This window comes from Entelurus aequoreus, linkage group LG22, assembly GCF_033978785.1.
Source record: "Entelurus aequoreus isolate RoL-2023_Sb linkage group LG22, RoL_Eaeq_v1.1, whole genome shotgun sequence".
NCBI lineage: Eukaryota > Metazoa > Chordata > Actinopteri > Syngnathiformes > Syngnathidae > Entelurus > Entelurus aequoreus.
The window spans coordinates 40,767,685-40,789,708 of NC_084752.1; the positions used below are offsets into that span (position 1 = coordinate 40,767,685).

At 41.1% G+C, this 22,024-nt stretch overlaps 2 protein-coding genes across 3 annotated transcripts in view; both read right to left on the bottom strand.

The window, feature by feature from the left end:
- Positions 1-8,059, bottom strand: part of LOC133639706 (gastrula zinc finger protein XlCGF57.1-like) — a 29,012-nt gene extending 20,953 nt beyond the window's left edge. The window contains exons 1-2 of the mRNA XM_062033256.1: positions 8,022-8,059; positions 5,941-6,048 (exon numbers count right to left, since the gene is read on the bottom strand). Of these exons, the coding sequence (XP_061889240.1) occupies positions 5,941-5,983 (43 nt within the window). The 5' untranslated portion in view covers positions 5,984-6,048; positions 8,022-8,059. The remainder of the gene's footprint in view (positions 1-5,940; positions 6,049-8,021) is intronic.
- A 5,812-nt stretch (positions 8,060-13,871) lies between these two features.
- LOC133639730 (gastrula zinc finger protein XlCGF57.1-like) overlaps positions 13,872-22,024 on the bottom strand; it is a 51,630-nt gene continuing 43,477 nt past the window's right edge. For both annotated transcript variants that reach the window (XM_062033298.1, XM_062033299.1), the window contains one exon: positions 13,872-15,571. In XM_062033298.1, the coding sequence (XP_061889282.1) occupies positions 14,466-15,571 (1,106 nt within the window). In that variant the 3' untranslated portion in view covers positions 13,872-14,465. The remainder of the gene's footprint in view (positions 15,572-22,024) is intronic.

Consider the following 22,024-nt stretch of genomic DNA (forward strand, 5'->3'; position numbering starts at 1 on the left):
CACAGGTGTGCAGGCTAATTGGGAACAGGTGGGTGCCATGATTGGGTATAAAAGTAGATTCCATGAAATGCTCAGTCATTCACCAACAAGGATGGGGCGAGGGTCACCACTTTGTCAACAAATGCGTGAGCAAATTGTTGAACAGTTTAAGAAAAACCTTTCTCAACCAGCTATTGCAAGGAATTTAGGGATTTCACCATCTACGCTCCGTAATATCATCAAAGGGTTCAGAGAATCTGGAGAAATCACTGCAGGTAAGCAGCTAAGCCCGTGGCCTTCTAACCCTCAGGCTGTACTGCATCAACAAGCGACATCAGTGTGTAAAGGATATTACCACATGGGCTCAGGAACACTTCAGAAACCCACTGTCAGTAACTACAGTTGGTCGCTACATCTGTAAGTGCAAGTTAAAACTCTCCTATGCAAGGCGAAAACCGTTTATCAACAACACCCAGAAACGCCGTCGGCTTCGCTGGGCCTGAGCTCATCTAAGATGGACTGATACAAAGTGGAAAAGTGTTCTGTGGTCTGAGGAGTCCACATTTCAAATTGTATTTGGAAACTGTGGACGTCGTGTCCTCCGGATCAAAAAGGAAAAGAACCATCCGGATTGTTATAGGCGCAAAAGTGAAAAGCCAGCATGTGTGATGGTATGGGGGTGTATTAGTGCCCAAGACATGGGTAACTTACACATCTGTGAAGGCGCCATTAATGCTGAAAGGTACATACAAGTTTTGGAGCAACATATGTTGCCATCCAAGCAACGTTACTATGGACGCCCCTGCTTATTTCAGCAAGACAATGCCAAGCCACGTGTTACATCAACGTGGCTTCATAGTAAAAGAGTGCGGGTACTAGACTGGCCTGCCTGTAGTCCAGACCTGTCTCCCATTGAAAATGTGTGGCGCATTATGAAGCCTAAAATAGCAGAAGGGAGACCCCCGGACTGTTGAACAACTTAAGCTGTACATCAAGCAAGAATGGGAAAGAATTCCACCTGAGAAGCTTCAAAAATGTGTCTCCTCAGTTCCCAAACGTTTATTGAGTGTTGTTAAAAGGAAAGGCCATGTAACACAGTGGTGAACATGCCCTTTCCCAACTACTTTGGCACGTTTTGCAGCCATGAAATTCTAAGTTAATTATTATTTGCAAAAAAAAATAAAGTTTATGAGTTTGAACATCAAATATGTTGTCTTTGTAGTGCATTCAATTGAATATGAGTTGAAAAGGATTTGCAAATCATTGTATTCCGTTTATATTTACATCTAACACAATTTCCCAACTCATATGGAAACGGGGTTTGTACGTTAAAATACTGAACAGATGTTTATTGGGATAAGGTAAACATCTGTTCAGTATTTTAACATAAAAGTGTTTGATTGTGAGGCATTTAAAGCCACAAAATGCAACGGGTCCATCAGACCCGCAAACGCTGGCTGAGTAACAACAATATGAACATTACACAAGGGTTAAACAATGTAATAAGGTTTTCCAAAATAAATCAACTCAAGTTATGTAAAAAGTTGCCAACATGGCACTGCCATATTTATTATTGAATTCACAAAGTGCATTATTTTTTTTAACATGCCTCAAAACAGCAGCTTGGAATTTGGGACATGCTCTCCCTGAGAGAGCATGACGAGGTTGAGGTGGGCGGGGTAGCGGGGGGTGTATATTGTAGCTTCCCGGAAGAGTTAGTGCTGCAAGGGGTTCTGGGTATTTGTTCTGTTGTGTTTATGTTGTGTTACGGTGCGGATGTTCTCCCGAAATGTGTTTGTCATTCTTGTTTGGTGTGGGTTCACAGTGTGGCGCATATTTGTAACAGTGTTAAAGTTGTTTATACTGTCACCCTCAGTGTGACATGTATGGCTGTTGACCAAGTATGCCTTGCATTCACTTGTGTGCGTGAAAAGCCGTAGATGTTATGTGATTGGGCCGGCACGCAAAGGCAGTGCCTTTAATGTTTATTGGCGCTCTGTACTTCTCCCTACGTCCGTGTACACAGCGGCCTTTTAAAAAGTCATGCATTTTACTTTTTGAAACCGATACCGATAATTTTGAAACCGATATTACATTTTAAAGCATTATCCGCCGATAATATCGGCAGTCCAATATCATCGGACATCCCTAAAACGGATTCTTGTTATTACGAATACACTATTTGCACAATTGTAAGTGATTCATGCTTATTCAGTCAGACAAAAATAAATATTTAATGAAATAAATGTTAAATATTAAAAATGGTTTTAATATACTGTACACAAATTGAACATGCATCAATATGTTGTTTGTAATCGAATCATGAGGTACCCAAATATTCTAAAAAATATATATATAATCAGGATATGTCAACTTTGAATATTCTTCTTTGATTAGACTATTCAAAACATCCCAAGTTCCTTTTATATTGTTTTTGTTTTCATATAGTTTTTTTTAAATAATATAACCGTTTGCTTGTTCTTATAATATCAGTTAATTTATTTTTGTACTTCTTGTATCGTTGTTCGACTTATTTTGTTTTTATTTTGATGAAAAGTTTGTAGAGATTGTTTTTCTTTTTACAGCCATTAATTATCCCTTTTGTGATCCAAGGGCTATTTTTATTTTTTCCTTTTATAAAATATTCTTTTACGGGGCAATGTTTATTATGCAGGGAAGTAAAGATGTCTAAAAAATGACAATAAGCACTGTCCACATTTGGTTCTCTGTATACTGAAGTCCAATCCTGAACTGCTAAACTATTGTTTAGGGCACAGATTGTTTCCTCAGTTGTTATTCGTTTAGAGATTTTTGCCATAATGTCTTTGGTTTTCTTGAGATGACAGTCATATAAAGTAAAGACAGGTAAATGGTCAGTGATGTCACATATAAATAGGCCACTGGTGACTGGATGTCCCATAATGTTAGTAAAAATGTTGTCAATGATTGTGGCACTATGTGTTGTTATTCTGCTTGCTTTGGTTATGGTTGGATATAGAGACAAGCTGTACATTGTGTCAATGAAGTCATCAACATGGTTATGGTTGGATATAGAGACAAGCTGTACATTGTGTCAATGAAGTCATCAACATGGTTATGGTTGGATATAGAGACAAGCTGTACATTGTGTCAATGAAGTCATCAACATGGTTATGGTTGGATATAGAGACAAGCTGTACATTGTGTCAATGAAGTCATCAACATGGTTATGGTTGGATTTAGAGACAAGCTGTACATTGTGTCAATGAAGTCATCAACATGGTTATGGTTGGATATAGAGACAAGCTGTACATTGTGTCAATGAAGTCATCAACATGGTTTTGCTTGGTTGAGTTTAACAAATCAATGTTAAAATCACCACAGATAAATATGGTTTTATGGTTCACAGAGGAAAATAGTTTACCCATCCACTCATTGAAAGTTTCAATGCTTGAACCAGGTGCCCGATATCCAAAACTCATGAAGATATTTGTCTTTTTGTCATTTAGGATTTCCACTGTTAAACGTTCAAATAATCCATCGACTGCTATGGTCATGTTTGTTAAAACTTTAAATGTAACAGATTTATGAATGTACAATGCGACCCCTCCTCCTATTTTATTTATTCTGTTTATGTATCTTAATTCATAGTCATTCAGACTAAAATCAGTACCTTTATCATTGTTGAAGCAGGTTTCAGTGATTGCAATAATGGTAAATGGATGACTAAATTCTTTCAAGTAATCCTTGATAGCCTCAAAGTTAGTGTACATGCTTCGACTATTGAAATGTATTATTGACGGACTATCTTCTGATTTTACACTGTTTTCATATTGTTCACGGGTAGAATAATTACAGTTTTTAACAATCGCAGAGAAAAAATTATTATCAGGGTCTATGTCCATATCAGTCTCTGTTGTGGTGTGCTCTTGACACTCACACATGTCCAGTTGTTTTTGTTGATGTTGTAGGATCTTCTGTAACATCCATCCATCCATCCATTTTCTACCGCTTATTCCCTTCGGGGCCGCGGGAGGCGCTGGAGCCTATCTCAGCTACAATCGGGCGGAAGGCGGGGTACACCCTGGACAAGTCGCCACCTCATCGCAGCTTCTGTAACATGTTCATATCAATACTTGGTGTGTTCTGTGTTCTTGGTGTGGGTAGCATTGAGATGATGTAAAAGTCACAAAGTTACATTGATACCAAGTACTGCAACAATGTCAATACTTATCAAGATCTTCTATTTTCCTTATCACCAAGACTTTTGCTTCCTCCGGCGTCCCATTTCGTTTAATGAAGATCTTACAGTTCGTTACCCAGGTTTGTTGAATCTTGCTTTGCCTTTTAAGTTGTCACGCGATTCTTGCGATGTCAGCATTTTTCTTGGTCAAGTGTTCATTTATGAAAACATCTGTTCCTTTGAGTTTGCGTCCTTACTTCAATAATGCGATTTATTATAGAAGCATTTCAGTCCCATCTTAAAACTCATTTGTATACTCTAGCCTTTAAATAGACCCCCCTTTTTTAGACCAGTTGATCTGCCGTTTTCTTTCCTCTACCCCCTCGCCGGGTTATTCCGGTTCCGATGACCATGGATGAAGTGCTGGCTGTCAAGAGTTGGGACCCGGGGTGGACCGCTCGCCTGTGCATCGGTTGGGGACATCTCTGCACTGCTGACCCGTCCCCGCTCGGGATGGTCTCCTGCTGGCCCCACTATGGACTGGACTCTCACTATTATGTTAGATCCACTAAGGACTGTACTTAGAGGGGGGGTTACCCACATATGCGGTCCTCTCCAAGGTTTCTCATAGTCATTCACATTGACGTACCTTATGTGGGCTCTGTACCGAGGATGTCGTTGTGGCTTGTGCAGCCCTTTGAGACTTTTGTGATTTAGGGTTATATAAATAAACATTGATTGATTGATTGATTGATTTTCTTTTTTCTGTTTGTGAGTCTCATAATGACAGCGGGTGGTCTCTGGTTCCTCATGGGCAGTGGGTGACAAGCCTCCATGTGCTCCAGGTCCATCTCTATTCCCCTGACCGCAGTCACATCGCTGCACAGGGAGTGGAGTGTGACCTTCATCTCCTCGAACTCCTCCGATGTCGGGCTTTTCCTTGGTGGAGGCATTCTGAGGGTCTATATGCTGACGCATCCAGCAACAGAAGAAAAATCCCACCTCCGTATCTCAGGCTGCTAATGCTAGCCGGCTTCTGTGTGCTAGCCCGCAGCACCAATCGACACAAACTGCAAAGTGTCACGGCCCGGTGACACAGTGAAGCCGAAAAAGTTTAAAAAAATACAGAGTTCTGCAAGTGCTGCAGTCGCTGGAGAGAGCCCTGATCCAACTTACAATTCAGTTCTGAAATGGCCACAGTCTGTGTTCCCACAGCCCGACCCATGTCTTCCATTGCGACGGACAGCCTTTGGGCTCCTTGAATGTCTGCCATCCTCTTCCGAATTTGACGATACACCAAACCAATACCCAGCCCAATCAGCGATCACGGTTCCAAATAGGTAGAGGTCTTCCACGTCCTCGACGGAAGCACTGAGAGGCACATGATTCTCCATTCCTGCCAGGAGTCTCTCACGTACCCTGTAGCAATTGTTCCGTCAGGGCAGCCAGGCTCCCCAGAACCTCTTTTCCTCGTCCAGAAGATTTTGTCAATTGAGTCGAGAGTCCATCTTATTAATTACATGTTTGGTGTTTAGATTTATACTTAAAAAGTATAGACTTGACAAAACAAAGAGAGCAAACAGGAAGAGACAAGGACGGAGAAAAAAGCGACCGCCTCCACCAAGTGCCAAGCCAGAAAAAGAAGGAGACGATCCTGGACTTCCGGGCGAGAAGCATGAGGGACAATTTGGTTTTTGCAGGAATACCGGAATAGACTAAGGAAGATCCCGAGAGAACCGTGTACAGTCCTTCATGGAACATCAGCTCAAAGTTCCAGCGGACACCATCAGGAACATCACCTTTCGCTGCGTCTACCGGCTTGAAGCCAAAGAGCCGGAGCATACGAGGCCAAGACCCAGGGCCAGCTTTCCTGACAGGCGAGCCAGGCGGCCGTCTGGGGTGCCATCCTTTGGAGGGGGCGGCAAATTGCAGGATGTAAAAAAGAAAAAACATTTTTTAATAACAATAGAAATACGTAAATAAAAATGTTTGTATAATGCGCACTCTGTAACACTTAATTGGAACGTTTTCTTTAAAAACATACCAATCTAACCTATGACCTATGATGTGACGTGGAGCTGCCTCTATTTTTTAAATGTTATTTATTTACTAGCAAGCTGGTCTCGCTTACTTGACATTTTTAATTCTAAGAGAGACAAAACTCAAATAGAATTTGAAAATCCAAGAAAATATTTGAAAGACTTGGTCTTCACTAACTGACAAAGAAACAGATAACAGATTTGGTGTCCAGTTCAAAGTGTGACATGATTTATTTAAACATTTGAGAGTTGACTTTTGTATTTTACAAGAGTTATTATTTGTACAAACATGGTGCAAAGTAATTCATGATTTGTTCAAAAATGTTAGTGGCTAGCTAGTTAAAATGGGATATTGTGATTTCCCAAGACTGTCTTAGAAGTGATCATTTGAAAATGTTCAATTTGAAAAATGTGCACTTAGAGAAAATATAAAAATAAAGTGTTGCATATTGATATTTATCTGTTTCTATATATATTTATTGTGAGAAATCTGTAAGATGATCAGTGTTCCCACAAAGATAAATATCATTAATTTTTTTATAGAGGTTTATTTGAAATAGGGACAGATACAAAAACATAGACATCTGAAACAGTTATCCGATGCATGCATCACAGTGTTTGTAGCCAAAGCTAATTTACAACACTTGTCACCTTTAACTCTATGTTATTAATAATAACATAGAGTTAAAGGTAAATTGAGCAAATTGGCTATTTCTGGCAATTTATTTAAGTGTGTATCAAACTGGTAGCCCTTCGCATTAATCACTACCCAAGAAGTAGCTCTTGCTTTCAAAAAGGTTGGTGACCCCTGTTCTACACGTGTCAGGTTTGTTTACATCTTTTTACTCCATCATGTCATTTAATAGTAACTTTAAATATGTGCCCTGAATTAACATTTTGCATTTTCTTTGGTAAATGCATAGATGGTGTCCAGTTGGTTATACTACAACTCTTGTTTTGAAAAAATGCTATTTTGCTGATTTTTTAAAAATATGTGTTTGTATCATAACTTCAATAACGAACTATGATTCAAAATAATACCAACTAAAAAACACATGGCACATATATGGTCTTCATTCTGCTAGTCTGTGATAGTACAAGTCTTATTTTGAAAATACAATATTTTGCTGAGTTTTGAGTAGTTGTAGTTATTAACTTCTTAATAACGTCATCATAATACTTCATAACAACTCAAATAACACTAGTTGGTTGTTATTATCATATATAGCATATATTATCATTATTTAGGGAAAATAACTATGACAACTTTTTTAAAAAAATATATTACTCATTCATTTTTAAAACCTTTATTATGAATATCATAACATCTAAAAACACACACATAGATGGTACCTACATAAATAATTTGGTTATAGAATTATTTTTGTAAAGCAAAACGTGTGAGACATGTGTATTATCAGGGTGTGAATATCATCAAATATTGGCTTATTTATTTTTTAAGATTTTTACATCTTCTGCAGACTGTTTTTATACCAAATCACTGTCAATTATTGCTTTATGGAAGTTATTAAGACAAAAGGTTGATACTCACATTCCCCATCATGATCGCTGGGTGTTTATGTCAGTAAAGTTGTCCTAAAAGTCAGTCGTCTCTTTTTAATAACGGTAGTGTTATGGTTTACTAGGGGAGGTGACGGCAAACATACATCAGGGGGAAGTATATACAAATATTTATTATATATATAGACAATATATATATATATATATATATATAATAATAATAAACAATACAACTAAACTAAGGAAATGGAGTGTGAACTAGAATACAAGAGTGTGTGGTGTAAGACTATGTGTGTAGTTAGCTGAAGTGTGTATGTTACCAAGTGTTGAACGAGAGATGAGGAAGTCCAGGGGTAGAGGGGAGCCAAGCGAGGGAAGTCAAGGATCGAGGGAGCCAGTCCAAAACACGGGAAGATCCAGGGAATAGTGAGACGCACAGCTCACAGTCCAGGCGACGGAGGGTACTGCGGGGACACGGGAGAAAACAAGGGACAAGTAAGCCACGGAGAGGGAAAACCAGAATAGAGCATAAAGCTTGTTGCTTACTGAACACCATGAGAAAACTAAGTTCCCGCCCCGATCCTTGGGTCCACCCTGCCTTTATCCGGCACGCCCTCATCAGTCTCAGGTGTGCCCATAGCCGGTGAGTGTTTGCAGCTGGCGGCTGCTGCAGGGCGGAGACGCGCGGCCGTGGGCGTGTCCCAAGGTGCACGCAGATGGCAGGGGTCTGAGCCGTAACAGGTAGAGAGCACGTACTGCACAGTTATTCTTCACTACCTAGTCCATACCAACACACCCCCCCAAAAAATGGCCTCACTCATAAACAAATATAACATGTCGGAAAAGGAGTAGGAAGAAGCTGAGCTTATTTATTCTACCCCTTTTCGTATCATAGCAGTTTAATAATTAGTTTTTCTCTGTTTTTTAACAGAACAGTGAACAAGTAAATACATTATTTACAATAAGTAGGTAAACAAAAAATAAATACTTAAATATTAGACATGTACGGAGCCCCTAAAGGGACATGGGGGAAAACCTTTTTTTTATAATTTTTTTTTTTTTTTTTCAGACATGTAGTTTCTCGTGCGCACGAGAAACTTTTTATAAAAAAAAAAAATATATATACTTTTTATTTTTTTTACGTCGAATCCCTTTTTGTCAGGCAATATTACATTTAATGACAATTTTACATGAATGACTACATCCTAACACGTTGTACATATTTATTATGTGCAGGAAGAAATAGCAGTTACAATTGTGTTTATCTTCCAAACAAGAAATACGTTTTATCACATCAACATCGGACTAACAGTCCTTTAAATCACATTAAAGGCCTACTGAAAGCCACTACTAGCGACCACGCAGTCTGATAGTTTATATATCAATGATGAAATCTTAACATTGCAACACATGCCAATACGGCCGGGTTAACTTATAAAGTGACATTTTACATTTCCCGGGAAACTTCCGGTTGAAAACGTCTATGTATGATGACGTATGCGTGTGACGTCAATCGTTGAAACGGAAGTATTCAGACACCATTGAATCCAATACAAAAAGCTCTGTTTTCATCTCAAAATTCCACGGTATTCTGGACATCTGTGTTGGTGAATCTTTTGCAATTTGTTTAGTGAACAATGGAGACTGCAAAGAAGAAAGCTGTAGGTGGGATCGGTGTATTAGCGGCTGGCTGCAGCAACACAACCAGGAGGACTTTGAGATGGATAGCAGACGCGCTATCCGACGCTAGCCGCCGACCGCATTGATGATCGGGTGAAGTCCTTCGTCGCTCCGTCGATCGCTGGAACGCAGGTGAGCACGGGTGTTGATGAGCAGATGAGGGCTGGCTGGCGTAGGTGGATAGCTAATGTTTTTAGCATAGCTCTGTGAGGTCCCGTAACTAAGTTAGCTTCAATGGCGTCGTTAACAACAGGCTGGAATGCATTAACCGTGTAGTTACATGTCCATGGTTTAATAGTATTGTTGATTTTCTGTCTATCCTTCCAGTCAGGGGTTTATTTATTTTGTTTCTATCTGCAGTTAAGCCCGATGCTATCACGTTAGCTCCGTAGCTAAAGTGCTTCACCGATGTATTGTCGTGGAGATAAAAGTCACTGTGAATGTCCATTTTGCATTCTCGACTCTCATTTTCAAGAGGATATAGTATCCGAGGTGGTTTAAAATACAAATCCGTGATCCACAATAGAAAAAGGAGAAAGTGTGGAATCCAATGAACCAGCTTGTACCTAAGTTACGGTCAGAGCGAAAAAAGATACGTCCTGCACTGCACTCTAGTCCTTCACTCTCACGTACCTCATCCACAAATCTTTCATCCTCGCTCAAATTAATGGGGTAATCGTCACTTTCTCAGTCCGAATCGCTCTCGCTGCTGGTGTAAACAATGGGGAAATGTGAGGAGTCCTTCCTCCTGTGACGTCACGCTACTTCCAGTACAGGCAAGGCTTTTTTATCAGCGACCAAAACTTTATCGTCTATGTTCTCTACTAAATCCTTTCAGCAAAAATATGGCAATATCGCGAAATGGTCAAGTATGACACATAGAATGGATCTGCTATCCCCGTTTAAATAAAACAATTTAATTTCAGTAGGCCTTTATTGCCACTGTGGAGGTCTTGCTCCTCCGGATTCGTTGGACCACCAATCACCGACATCACCACTCCTTTTCAGAGTTTACAACACCGTTTATTTTACAATAATTGTGTTGATTATGCTGAAGTCTTTCGTCTTTTGCCTTGATTGAGCATATCAATGGTCTCTCTCTCTCATACTTGCCAACCTTGAGACCTCCCATTTCGGGAGGTGGGGGGTCGGGGGCGTGGTCGGAGGTGGGGCGGGGGCGTAGGTTGGGGGCGGGGCGTGGTAGGGGGCGTGGTTAAGAGGGGAGGAGTATATTTACAGCTAGAATTCACCAAGTCAAGTATTTCATATATATATATATATATATATATATATATATATATATATATATATATATATATATATATATATATATATATATATATATATATATATATATATATATATATATCCTGAAAATATGCAAACAAAACTGTGTTTAGATAATTGATACTTCAAACTTGCATAACTAAATCTTAAGGAATATAACATAACTTGGCTACTGAGAGCTTCGAAATGTAATGAATAAAATGCTACAGTTGTTGATAAGCAATTATTCTAATAATTAAACATGGTCATTTTAAATGAATTATTATGATAATTTAAAATTAAGTATTTCAAATTGTTTATTTTAATGTATAATTCTATGGCTGGATGTAATAAGGAGTCAGAAAAAATACAAATAAAAATACAATTAATTTTGATGTTTTTAGCAAAATTGTATTTATTCATTTATTTTTTAAATTAATAAATATATTTATTTTTAGGTAAGATAAACATAATAATACAATTTATATGTAGTCTGGATGATTTAGTTCTTGTCACCCTGTTGTCCTCCCGTCTCTTCCCCAAGGATGGCTCCATGAGCTGGGCAAACGCCTGGAGATGCCCTACGTCAGTGGTGCCCAACCTTTTTGTAGCTACGGACCGGTCAATGCTTGAAAATTTGTCCCACGGACCGGGGTGGCGGGTGAGGGTGGTATTTTATTTTTATTTTTCATAAAGAAATACAATCGTGTGTGCTTACGGACTGTATCCCTGCAGACTGTATTGATCTATATTGATATATAATTTATATATTGTGTCTTTTTACGTCGAATTAATAAATACATTTAAAAAAAAAAAAAAAGTTTTAATTTCTTGTGCGGCTCTGTACCAATCGGTCCGCGTGGTTGGGGACCACTGCCCTACGTCAACAACACGGTCGGCGGCCCGTCGGTGCGCAGCTCATACATCGCCGCCCTCTACTTCACCCTCAGCAGCCTGACCAGCGTCGGCTTTGGCAACGTGGGCGCCAACACGGACGCCGAGAAGATTTGCACCATGCTCATCGGCGCCTTGTATGGAATAACGTGATTGGGCAGGCACGCTGTTTATATCGTGGGAAAGCGGACGTGAAAAAAGGCTGTCCTCACTCAGGTCCGCATGGAGCTGAAGGGGGCGTGGCCTCCAGCGACGGCTGAAAATCGGGAGATTTTCGGGAGAATATTTGTCCCGGGAGGTTTTCGGGAGAGGCGCTGAATTTCGGGAGTCTCCCGGAAAATCCGTGAGGGTTGGCAAGTATGCTGATTACAGACAGACAATTGTTGGTGGTGGTAAGCCACATTTGTAGCCACAGCTGCCCTGGGGTAGACTGACAGAAGTGAGGCTGCCAGTTTGCGCCTACGACCCCTCCGACCACCACCTATCATTCATTCATCATTCATTCATTCACCAGTGTGAGCGGCACCGGGGGCAAGGGTGAAGTGTCCTGCCCAAGGACACAACGGCAGTGATTTAGATGTCAAGAGGCGAGGGAGCGAACCTGCAACCCTCAGGTTTCTGGCACGGCCGCTCTACCAACTACGCCATGCCGCAGACACACAGACAAATCATAATACAGACAACTTAAAACATGTACACAGCTCCCATTACACACCCACACACACACATTGAGATACAGAAAGACACATTAGTACACAGGCACATTAATTGGATTACAAATGCACAGATTTAGAGGCCTACTGAAATGAATTTTTTTTATTTAAACGGGGATAGCAGATCTATTCTATGTGTCATACTTGATCATTTCGCGATATTGCCATATTTTTGCTGAAAGGATTTAGTATAGAACAACGACGATAAAGATTGCAACTTTTGGTATCTGATAAAAAAAAGGCTTGCCCCTACCGGAAGTAGCGTGACGTAGTCAGTTGAACATATACGCAAAGTTCCCTATTGTTTACAATGATGGCGGCCAGAAGTGAGAGAGATTCGGACCGAGAAAGCGACAATTTCCCCATTAATTTGAGCGAGGATGAAAGATTTGTGGATGAGTAAAGTGCAAGTGAAGGACTAGTGGGGAGTTGAAGCTATTCAGATAGGGAAGATGCTGTGAGAGCCGGGGGTGACCTGATATTCAGCTGGGAATGACTACAACAGTAAATAAACACAAGACATATATATACTCTATTAGCCACAACACAACCAGGCTTATATTTAATATGCCACAAATTAATCCTGCATAAAAACACCTGCGTGTTTGTTATGCTAGCTCCTAGCTCCATAGAACACGCCAATACAATTCAAACACCTGATCAACACACACAATCACTCAGCCCAAAAGACCGTTCACCTAACCCAAGGTTCATAAAGCTTATATATTTAAAAAAAGTTACGTACATACGCAAAAAAAGTTGCGCACATACGGTCAAGCGATCAAATGTTTAGAAGCCAAAGCTGCATACTCACAGTAGCACGTCTGCGTCTTTGTCATCCAAATCAAAGTAATCCTGGTAAGAGTCTGTGTTGTCCCAGTTCTCTACAGGCGTCTGTGTATCGAAGTCAAAAGTCCTCCTGGTTAGAGTCTCTGTTATCCGAGTTCTTCCATCTTGACTGCATCTTTCGGGAATGTAAACAAAGAAGCGCCGGCTGTGTACTGTTGTGGCTGACTACGTTCGAAAAATACGTCCATTTCGCACCGACAACTTTCTTCTTTGCTTGCTCAGCTTCCTTCTCCATAATGCAATGAACATGATTGCAACAGATTCACGAACACAGATGTCCAGAATACTGTGGAATTATGAAATGAAAACAGAGCTTTTTCGTATTGGCTTCAATGTGGAAGGCATACCCGTGTTCGCCGGGCTACGTCACGCGCATACGTCATCCTCAGAGGCGTTTCGAACCGGAAGTTTAGCGGCAAATTTAAAATGTCACTTTATAAGTTAACCCGGCCGTATTGGCATGTGTTATAATGTTAAGATTTCATCATTGATATATAAACTATCAGACTGCGTGGTCGGTAGTAGTGGCTTTCAGTAGGCCTTTAAGATGCACAATTGCAAATAATTTTGCTACAATAATACTTCCATAATGATCCAGCACTGACAGAAGGGCAGAGCTGGCATACAAAGAAGCCTGACTGGCAACTTGGAACAGGTGTGCCCAGATTGCCAATCAGAGACAGGTGAACCAATTGACCAAATCAAAAAATAGGCTTCTATTTTGTTGTTAAACATCTCAAAGAATCGGACCATTAGTCATAAAAAAAACCAGACATTTTATTCTACAAGGTCACATGCAAAGGATACAGCGCTGGTTTCAAATTGCTAGTACAAAGACAAATGTCTATCTTACAAAAGGTGTGCATAAATATATTGTATAGTGTACAAGTACAAGTAGTATGACCGCTGGCACCACCATGGTGGAGACTTGTTTTGGAGACAGCAAGCCTGTGAAAGGGCACACTGAACCATGACATCATAATCACTTCTTAAATGTTAGCAGAAATACAAATTGACGTGTTAGTACACAACTAAAAATATTAGTTAGAATGGATAATAAATATAAACTGTTGTGCGGATGTTGTTTTCCAGGATGTGTAACTAAGAAACATATTTACATGTTTGCTATTGAAGCAATTGAAAAGTAACTAAAAGTGATTTGGGGTTTGTTTGATTGTCATTTAGTTGGAATCAAAACAAAACAAAAGTATAGTCAGATGTTAATGAAACTTTCAGGACATGTCAGAAATGGGATAAGGAACAAGTGATTAGATTTTGGTGTTGATCATAATCATCATTTGGATTCAGCTTTCTTTTGAAGGATGCTTTACGACTGAGAGATTTGGCCTGGTGGAAGTCTGCTTAGCACTCTTTTATTTTACTGCTGCTGTTCTCACCAGCACACTTGTGTTTGTTAAGTTGGTACTCATGAGAGAATCTTTCATCACACACACTGCAACGCAACACTTTTTCTCCAGTGTGTCTTCTCATGTGTTTTTTGTAATTTCGCCTTTGTGCAAAACTTGAATCACACACAGAACAGGAAAAAGGTTTTTCGCCAGTGTGTGTTCTAGTGTGTTCTTTCAAACTGTCCTTCCTTATAAAAGATAAACCACAGATTGAACAAGAAAAAGGTTTTTCTCCAGTGTGTGTTCTCATGTGTTGTTTGTAATTTCGACTTTGTGCAAAATTTGAATCACACACAGAACAGGAAAAAGGTTTTTCGCCAGTGTGTGTTCTAGTGTGTTCTTTCAAACCGGCCTTCCTTGTAAAAGATAAGCCACAGATTGAACAAGAAAAAGGTTTTTCACCAGTGTGTGTTCTCATGTGTACTTTCAATTTGTGACTTTCTACAAAACCTTTACTACAGATTGAACAGATAAAAGTTTTTTCTCCAGTGTGTCTTCTTGTGTTTGTTTTCAGATCACTATGGTATTTAAAGGTTTTGTCACAGTGGGAACACTTCAACTGAGTGTTGTCAGTGTGACATGTCTTATCATCTTTAGAGTGTTCATCATCAATGTCAGGAGAGTGTGACGTTGTGTCCTCACTATCTGATAGTGGAGCTAACATCTTGTCTGCTTGTGATCCTCCACAGTGGTCTCCATCACCTTCTGTTGTCATGTGTTGTGTTGAGCTGCTGCTTGGAGGCTCCGCCTCTCTCTTCTCCTCACTCTCACCTTTGACCTCACCATCTTCACTCTTCACAGGGACACCAGTCACTGGAATATCCACCAGTCCTTCAATATGATCTCCCCCCTGACTGATGCTGTGTTCCTCCTCTTCCTCTTTAATGTGGGGGGTCAGTGAGTCTTCCTCTTCCTTTTTACAGGGAAGGGTCTGTGTCAAAGAGGAAAAGGAGACGCCAGAGGGTCCGTGGTGCCTGGTCTTCCTCTTTGATGGATCCTCCTTCACCATCCTGAAGCTACTCTCCTGTTTTTCAGGCAGAAGTTGTTCTTCACAGATGTCTGCAGGACACAAAATGACAAACATGCTTGAGAAATGTCCAGATTTGCTCAGTCGCATGAGGCATTCAGTAAGTTTACATGTACTTCAAATAACAAGTTATTATATGAATTGGCCTGAAAAGAATCACACTGCTCTTTACAACATTTAAGACGGCCGCACAATTGCAGCAGCTCATGGCTCTCCTCTTCAGTGCTATTCTTTATTGTTTTTCTACTTCTTTCTTACCTGTGCTTTCACTATCGATTCTGTGTATACTCAGTACACCCGCTAGACACTTTTGGAAATCAACGTCCAATACCAGATATCGGCCTCTGGAGACTTTCACTACACGCACAACATCCCAGAAGACATAGCCAGATCGCCGGGCTCTCTGTGGATTGTTATCGGGTCTGAGAAGCGGCACAGTCGGAGAAGGGAGAGAAAGCAGAAACGGGGCTGTAGGGCCGGTGTTATGCTACGGCTAAAGAAACAACCACACAAGCCACCTATACCGAGCCTGTTTCTCTGCAATGCCAGATCCCTGATGCATAAAACGGACGACCTGGAATTACAGCTCGCTAGAAATCGCGACGTTAGTGACTGCTGTTTTTTGGCCATCACTGAAATGTGGCTTCACCCGAGGATCCCCCAAGCTAGCCTGCAGCTAGCAGGCCACACTTTGCTCCGGTGGGACAGGACTGTGAACTCCGGTAAGAGCAGAGGAGGGGGCCTCTGTGTTTACGTGCAAGATAGTCTTGCCTCTTTCTGTCTTGCCACTGGTGAGGGCGGTCGCATCTCTCTCCGCTCCCTCCTTCCCTGCTTGCTCTCTTTGTTTTTGTCTTGTTTGAACTATTTTGAAGCCTCTTTTCTTGAGCTGTCCTCAAATCTAAACATCAAAATGAATTTGATCAACTGGACTCTCGACGCAATTGACACAGTCTTTTCGACAAGGAAAAGAGGCTCGGGGGAGCCTGGCTGCCCTGATGGAACCATTGCTGCGGGGTACGTGAGAGATTCCTGGAATACTTGGAGAATCATGTGCCTCTCAGTCCTTTCCATCGAGGACGTGGAAGACATCTACCTATTTGGAGCTGTGATCGCAGGGCATTTGCTGATTGGGCTGGGCATTGCTCTGGTGTATCGTCAAATTCGGAAGACGATGGCAGCCACTCAAGGGGCCAACAGGCTGTTCAACGCAATGGAAGGAATGGGTCGTGCTGTGGGATCACAGACTGGAGCGATTGCTGATTTGAATCGCAAGGTAGATTCGATCTTGATGATGTTACAGAAAGAATAAATTGGAATTGTCAGAGCCAGCATACAGAGCAGGAATGTCATTGTTTTGACTGCTCGAAGAAAAAAACAACATCTTAATCTACGATTTGACTCCCTCGAATGGCCTTGAGGAACAGGCTGTTTGAAAACACTCCCCCGAGGACTCCTCAAAGATGGACGCTTTTGACCTTTCCCTTTTCTTCAAAAGCACCTGGGTCGGACTCTTGAACTCTTGAACTCTTGGGGCCGGCCTCGGCCCATAAAGACAATCCAACATCTCACCCAAGTTAATTGGGCATACATGCACGCACATACCCCTCCCCAATCAACGCCTTCACCACTGCTTAATTCCTCCGGGGTTGTGGGGGCTGAGCAGCGCTCAACAGCAGCTGCTGGCCTCCAAAGTCCTGTTGGATGACTTTGTTGCGAGTTGTTGTGATTAAATGTACCTTGTTTATGTGTGCCATGCTATGTGAGGTTTTTTTCCTCGGACTCAGTCTGGACCATTCCTGAGGGTCCAGCCTCAGACTGATATTTTTTTTTTACTTCCCCCCTCCCCCCAATGTCACCTTTTTCCCACCTTTTTGAGGAGCGCCTAAGTGAGGCTGATCCGTTGGCGGTCCCGTCTTGTCTCCCTGTAACGTATGTCTGCTCTTAGCGGGATTGTGCCGAAAATGTAATTTCAGTTCTTATGTGTCTTGTACATGTAAGAATGGACAATAAAGCTGATTGATTGATTGATTGATTGATAACTGGTGTAACAATGGGATAATCATAGACCAACACTGTTCTTCAGACCTTGAGCACATGTCTGTAAGATGCCGGTCTTTTTTTCTACCGAGAGAGCTAACCATAGTGCTTGTCACGGCTGTTTACATCCCACCCGACGCCAACATGAACACAGCGCTCTCTCTCCTGCTGAACACCGTAAACGAACAGCAGCAGGTCCACCTGGATGGTGTTCACATTATTGCAAGGGGCTTTAATAAGGCCAACTTAAAGATTGTACTGCCAACGTTTTACCAACATGTACAGTGTTCTACTAGGGGAGAGAACACTCTGGATCATGTTTACGCCAATATCAGGCACGCATACAGAACCACACTCCTCCCCCATCTCGGCCAGTCAGACCATCTTTCCCTCCTGCTCTCTCCAGCCTACTCCCCCCTCAGACGCAGAGTCAGACCCAACATAAAGACAGTTACAACCTGGCCTGAAAATGCTGTCAGACCTACACGACTGTTTCAGCCGAACACACTGGGACTTACACTCCCTGATAGACATTTACACCTCCCGCTGCCTCAGAAGAGAGCTACCAACATTATCAAGGACAGCTCCCACCCTGGCTTTGACCTGTTTGACCTGCTGCCCACAGAAAGGCGCTACAGGGTCATCAGGTCTAAGACAAACAGACTCAAGAACAGTTTTTTCCCCAAAGCCATAACCACTGTGAACTCTCATGGGCACTGATTTTATAGTTTAGCAGCTCTCTGTGTGCAATTTTTACTGAATGCTGCTGTATATATGTATATAGTATAATATTTAAACAACACATTCTGAACATTCGTTTTCAGGACTCGACTGTGCACCTTACCTCCTTTTGCACTATTTTTATTTTTCTCTCCTTCCTATGTTTTACATATTTGTAGACTGTCAGACTGCTACTGGAGTTGCTTTTAATCTCATTGTACCTGTGTATAGTGATAATGAAAGGCATTCTATTCTATTCTATTCACATGAAAAGAAGACCACTTTTTATGAGGGGTGGGCAATATGGCCTAAAATCTATATTGCGATAAATTCCCTTCCACCTGAGTGTAGCTGGGATAGGCTCCAGCGCCCCCTGTGATTTTAATGTCAGCTACTGATGTATAAACTTATAGGAAATATTAGGTCGTTTACAGTGTAAATCTGTATTCTGTATTGTTGTCTCTGCTATGGCGCCATCTTGTGGTCGAGTTTGCTCACTGCGAGTGCTGTGGGTTGAAAGTGTATTTCCTTTTGCTTTCTTGCCTTGAACCCCAAGTATGGTTTCTTCGTTTATCTCGCCAAGCAACATTTGTAAGTGTAACCGGGGATTTCCACTGGATGTGGAACGTTGGCGCCGCGGCGACAGACTCGTTCTGTGTTTTGTTTTCAATTCAATGTGTCAGTTTCCACCGCCCGGCTTCTATATTTAGTGGTCGCCCCAACAAGGCGGTTCAATTGAGCTAAAATCTGCTCGTGTGGGACAGGAAGTCATGCATAAACACAAAATAAATGATCCAGTTTACTTTCAAAGTAGAATATTCTGTTTAAGGCGGATAGTATTCTACACTTTGAAAAGTCCTAATTGACATGAAGTCCACTTGTCAAAAGGTTTTCAGACCTTATTTCACCTCCTTGACACAAATGGATAAAGACATGCTGATTCTAAAAGGCCCAAAATTAAAAATCATATAACAGGCATATCCCGGGCAGCTATATGGAGGCCTGTACTTCAGCATTGTATTAAAATGACTAGTTCCATCTCCAACATTAAAGCGAGTGTCGCCAACACTACTGCACACAGGAAAACGTGTAGAGGAGAATTGCAAGTAGTCAAAACAAAGATTGTGAACGACTGACAAGAGGCTCACTTTGTTCATGTAAGTCTGCTGTGGAATTAACATGCTCAGGTGCTGAGAGCCATGCACAGAGTGAGACCTCTTAGTCCAGTTTAAAATCCAGAGACCAAGAAGGAAACACACGGACATAGCAATGTATTGATGACGGCAAGAATTAAGTTATTAGGTTTATTTTCATTTACCCTATTTTTCGGACTATAAGCATACTTGCCAACCTTGAGACCTCCAATATCGGGAGGTGGGGGGGGAGGGGCTTGGTCGGGGGCGTGGTTAGGGCGGGGGGCGTGGTTAAGAGGAGAGTATATTTACAGCTAGAATTCACCAACTCAAGTATTTCATATATATATATATATATATATATATATATATATATATATATATATATAAATACTGGACTTTCAGTGAATTCTAGCTATACACATATATATATATATATATACATACATACATACATACATATATATATATATATATATATATATATATATATATATATATATATATATATATATATGACGGTCCACAACTGTATGTGGCAAAATGCAGCTCCACACTGCTGTCGCTTCAACATATCACTGGCACCAGGTGGATTATGAATTTCTTTTATTACAGTGTCCTGCAAAACAGTGCAAATTGTGAGACTGTGAGTCCACTTGGGTCACGGGATTATCAATTGGAAGGCGTCACAGTTCTGAGCACTTCCCGCAGGTAAAGTACATACCACTTCTCGCCAGCAACAGGCGCTGTTGGAACACTTCATTCATAATTTAATCAAGCATAATGAACGTCTGTTTCTACACCGTTACATATATATATATATATATATAGATTTTATTACATAAATAAAAGAAATACTTGAATTTTAGTGTTCATTTATTTACACACATATACACACACACAACACTCATCTACTCATTGTTGTACTTGAAAGTACAATGCTTTGTTAAGGGTTGAATTGTCCATCCTCTTTCTATTCTCTGTCACTATTTTTCTAACCATGCTGAACACCCTCTCTGATGATGCATTGCTGTGTGGCACGCACAAAAGTGCTTTCATCAAATGCACGAGAGTGTGGAATCTTCCATCTCTCCCTAGCATGGCCCAAAACCGGTCAATCCTTGCTTCCTGGGAAGATCTTCCCTGGCAAGCAATTGGTACTCCAGTACTTGTACCCGGAGGCTGGTCAGGTCCAATCGCAGCTGCGGCAGACTTTTTTTTAGGGGGGGCGTGGCCTCCAGCTCCGGCTGAATACCGGGAGTTTGTCGGGAGAAAATCTCTGTCGGGAGGTTGTCGGGAGAGGCGCTGAATATCGGGATTCTCCGCTAAAAACGGGAGGGTTGGCAAGTATGCTATAAGGCACACTTAAAATCCTTTCATTTTCTCAAAGATCGACAGTGCGACTTATAACCCCGTGTAATGTACGGAATAATTTTGGTTGTGCTTACCGACCTCGAAGCAATTTTATTTGGTACATGGTGTAATGATACGTGTGACCAGTAGATGGCAGTCACTCATAAAATATATGTGTAGACTGCAATATGACCCCAGTAAATAACACTTTAACTTTAAATGTTCCATTGAAAATAAAGAACATTACACACGGCGCTCAAAACTCTGTCAAAATATTTTAGTACGACTTTGAAGCCGCACAGCTTGATGGATTGTCGACCCATTACGGCTACCGTAGTCAGAGATACAAGTATTACTATGGTGTGTGTATAAGGACCACAAAATGGCACCCATTAGCAGACATTATCTGGCGTTTTGTTTTACAATATTATGCAAAACCAACTTGTCTTACCTTCCGGTACCTGCTGACATGTATTTGGGATCTGCATAAGTCCTGAAAATTTGCGCACATCCGCCATTGTAGTCTGTGCCGATTCCATAGTCTATCTAAGCTTCTTTTTCTCTATCTTCTTGTCATGTGACATTCATCCTCTACTGTTGCCATTTCTAATATAAAGTAGTGGAAAGTTCTTACTTATATCTGTCAGTAAACTCACCATGAAAGCACTAAAACATACCGGTGTAGTGAGTTTACATTATTCACCCAAGGAACTTTGGTTATTAGAGAGTTCCGGTCGGACATTTTTTCACGGGACACATTTCGGGCGTTGTTGTTGCACTAATGAGCCACGGATGAGGAGATGCTGCTCCGTTATTGATTGAAGTAAAGTGTGAATGTCATTGAAACAGTTAGCTCCGTCTTTTGACACTTCTTCCACTCCCGTCCTTGCACGCTACACCGCTACAACAAAGATGACGGGGAGAAGACACTGTCCAAGGTGAGGCATGTAAAAAAGACCGCCCACAAAACGGGTGCATCCTGAAGAGACTGTCAGAAAGTGACTTGAAGAAGATGTGTAAAACATCATCTATGCAACATTTTGAGCAAAGAACCACCATTACATGTTATGTAGACCACAAGGAAGTATTTTACATTTAGAAAATAAATATATAAATATATGACTCCTTTAAAGGCCTACTGAAAGCCACTACTAGCGACCACGCAGTCTGATAGTTTATATATCAATGATGACATCTTAACATTGCAACACATGCCAATACGGCCGGGTTAACTTATAAAGT